This window comes from Tetrahymena thermophila (genome assembly GCF_000189635.1).
Source record: "Tetrahymena thermophila SB210 genomic scaffold scf_8254804, whole genome shotgun sequence".
In the NCBI taxonomy this organism is placed as follows: domain Eukaryota; phylum Ciliophora; class Oligohymenophorea; order Hymenostomatida; family Tetrahymenidae; genus Tetrahymena; species Tetrahymena thermophila.
In genome coordinates this window covers 6,298-9,403 of record NW_002476560.1, presented here as the reverse complement: position 1 = coordinate 9,403, position 3,106 = coordinate 6,298, and the positions used below count along the sequence as shown (strand labels likewise).

The window sequence follows — 3,106 nt, the reverse complement described above, 5'->3', positions numbered from 1 at the left end:
CAGCGGAGGAGCTCTATACTTTGAAAATATTAAAGATTGTTTAGTCATATTTGATAAATCAACAATAGTTAGAAACAATAGAGCATTGATTGGAGGAGGATTAAGGATTGTTTAAGATGATCAAAGTACACTAACTTTACCTTAAAATTTTCCATTCTATGAAAATGTATTTGATAACCAGGCAGAAATTTATGGAGATGATAGTACATCATATCTATAAAATATTATTATTAAAAATAACGATAAAATAAATGATGAACTATTCACATTTTACAAACATTAAAGTAGTGTCCCTATAAATTTTTAGAATGAATTTTCAAGATATGCTGAATTAAGATAATTCAGAAGTGGAGGACTAATTAACTTTAAAATATATATTGTAGATGAGTAAAATAGATTACTAAGCTTCTAAAAAGATAAACTAATACTAGGCCTATACCCAAAAGATATAGCTTAAGAGCTAAATAATATTTAAATTTCTATTTTTTAGCTCAGTTAAAACGAAAGCTAAATGTTTGGATAAAATATTATTAATTACAATGAATATGATTCTTAAGAATTCGCTTTTAAAATTAACGATTTAAAGATTACTGGAAACCTAAATAAAATTCAATTCTTTTATATAAATTCAACTATTCAAACAAACTCAATTACTAAAAAACCAATTCTCTTATCAATTGAATTCAGAAACTGCAAAATAGGGGAAATTATTTAATAAATAAATACCAATATTTATTAATGCAATCAATGCTTGGAAGGTACTTATCAGATAAAAGATCCACAGACACTCTATAGATAATCTATAGAAGAAAAGAAAGATATAAATTAATGTATTAACTGTCCTCAATCTGCTATAAGTTGTAAAGGAGATATAATATTATTAAAAAATGGTTTTTGGAGGCAAAGTAGTTATACAGATGAAATAATAGAATGTGATCCTATTATAAATTCATGTCAAGCAGAAAATCCAAATAGTATTAATTACTGCATAACTGGCTATTTAGGACCAATTTGCTAGTAGTGTGATATTTTAGGAGAAATATGGAAAGGTTCCCGATATTCAGAATCTCTCAAGAGAGGAGTTTGTGGTATTTGTGAATCACAGCTTAAATAATGGGTTTATATGATTTTAAAAATCGTAATTTTAGAAGCTTACTTCTTGTATGTTTTGGGAGTTTTCATCAAAAAGTTCTAATACACTCAAACATGTTATTATTTGAGAATGTGGAAGATTATGCCAATTAGTAGCAGTAGCATATAAGACTATTCTGGATTCTACATTAAAATTATTCTAAACTATTATTAATTATCTGCTCTTTTAATTCCCTAACCAAAGACTATTTCAATCAATTTAAATTTGTTTAATGACATAATTGGTTCAGGTGGTATTCAAATTTCTTTAGGAATAGATTGTCTGATGAGTGAATAAAATATTAGAAGTTTAGGTAAGATACTCTTTTATACATAAATTTAATTTTTGATTCCTGTTTTAGCGCTTATTTTTATTCCAATTACACTTAAGATTTATGAAGATTTTGCAAAATAGAAATTAAGAGAATATCACTATTATTTAATTTTTCATATTATTTTTGTCTTTTTCTAAGTGAGCCAGATATCATATTTTACTAAATCTCTGACTTGCAATTAAGTAGGAACATAACTTTATAACCCAATAGATCCTTCATTTGATTGCTATGATACAAATGTAATTAAATATTTATACCCTTTCTCTATTATGGTGTTAATTTTTTGGAGTCTCCTTCCTTTAGTATTTCTTAAGAGGATTAACTAAAACAAGAATAAATTAGATCAATGCTTAATTAAATATAAGTACGGTTATTACTACGGAGAACTAAAGCCCAAATATTACTATTGGGAATTTGTTAGAATTTATTTAAAGATTATTATTATTTACCTATACACTCTTTTAAATAATTATAACTCGATTATTGCTATCATAACAATTAGTGTAGTTTTATTCTTCTATTTAAAAACATTATCGCAAAATAATCCCTTTATTTCGCTAAACATCTAAAGATGCGAGATAGTAGCATACTCTCTTATTTTTTTGAAGCTATATTTTTGGTTCATTTAAATAAAAAAACCATAAACTCAAATGTATATAGAAATTTTATAAATAATAGCAGATTAATTTTTTTTTTATAGCTATTTGATTATTGTGTTAGGAATTATGATTAGCAACTCGACTTCATCATACGTTCTTATTTTTAAAAAATGTCTCTCAAAAATTATGCCTTAAAAACTGAAGAAATTAATTAATTTTAATAAAGTTTAATATAAGACATATATGAAATGGAAAATAGTATAATAAAAAATTAAAAAAAGTTATTAAATATTTTAAAAGGCTAAAACATAATTAGAAATGCGTGAAAAATAATAACTCAAGTAAAGAAAAACCAACCCTAAAAAAGTAAATTAATTATAGATAAAAAAATAAATTTATTTACTTATTTTATATATAAAAAGAAGGTTATAAAAGAAGCTAATAATAAGATTTACAAGTAATTGAGCATGGGCATGGACAGCTCTCAGTAAGTACTCATAAGAGATTAAATATAAAAACCTCAATTAATTAACTGATTATAAATTATTTAAGCAGAATGCATATTGTTTAAAATTTTATAATTTTTTTTATTGTTTTTTTAGTAATATAATTAAATTTTTTTTAATATTTAAGCATTCTTTACTTAACTTAGCAAATAAAATTTATTTAAAAGAATCTTAGGAGAGTATATCAAAAATATAGTGATTTTATATTATTTTTATGCATATATAATTTTTTCTTCTTTGTAACTAAAACAAATTTATTTTATTCATTAAAATATTTGGATTTTTGTTTAAATAATTTACATCTAGAAACAAGTATAGAGCTTTTTTTAAAAAAAGTTAAAAATATAATTTAAATAATAGATTAAATAATATAATTAAAAAATTGTAATCCTCTTAAAAAAAAATTCTAATCAATAAATATTGATTAACAAGAAAAATCAATTTTTAAACCAATAAATAAAACGAATTTGAAACACTAGCATACAATCTTACCCTTTAAAAAAGACATAGCTAGGAAAACATATTGAATAAAATA

General features: G+C 22.9%; 1 protein-coding gene across 1 annotated transcript in view; it reads left to right on the top strand. All coding sequences in view use genetic code 6, as the record gives it.

The window, feature by feature from the left end:
- The window catches only part of TTHERM_001395379 (transmembrane protein, putative), a gene marked incomplete at both ends in the record, with an annotated part of 5,278 nt that extends 2,677 nt beyond the window's left edge, over positions 1-2,601 (top strand). The window contains 4 exons of the mRNA XM_012795608.1: positions 69-1,445; positions 1,605-1,969; positions 2,366-2,431; positions 2,488-2,601. Of these exons, the coding sequence (XP_012651062.1) occupies positions 69-1,445; positions 1,605-1,969; positions 2,366-2,431; positions 2,488-2,601 (1,922 nt within the window). The remainder of the gene's footprint in view (positions 1-68; positions 1,446-1,604; positions 1,970-2,365; positions 2,432-2,487) is intronic.
- Positions 2,602-3,106: the final 505 nt, after the last annotated feature.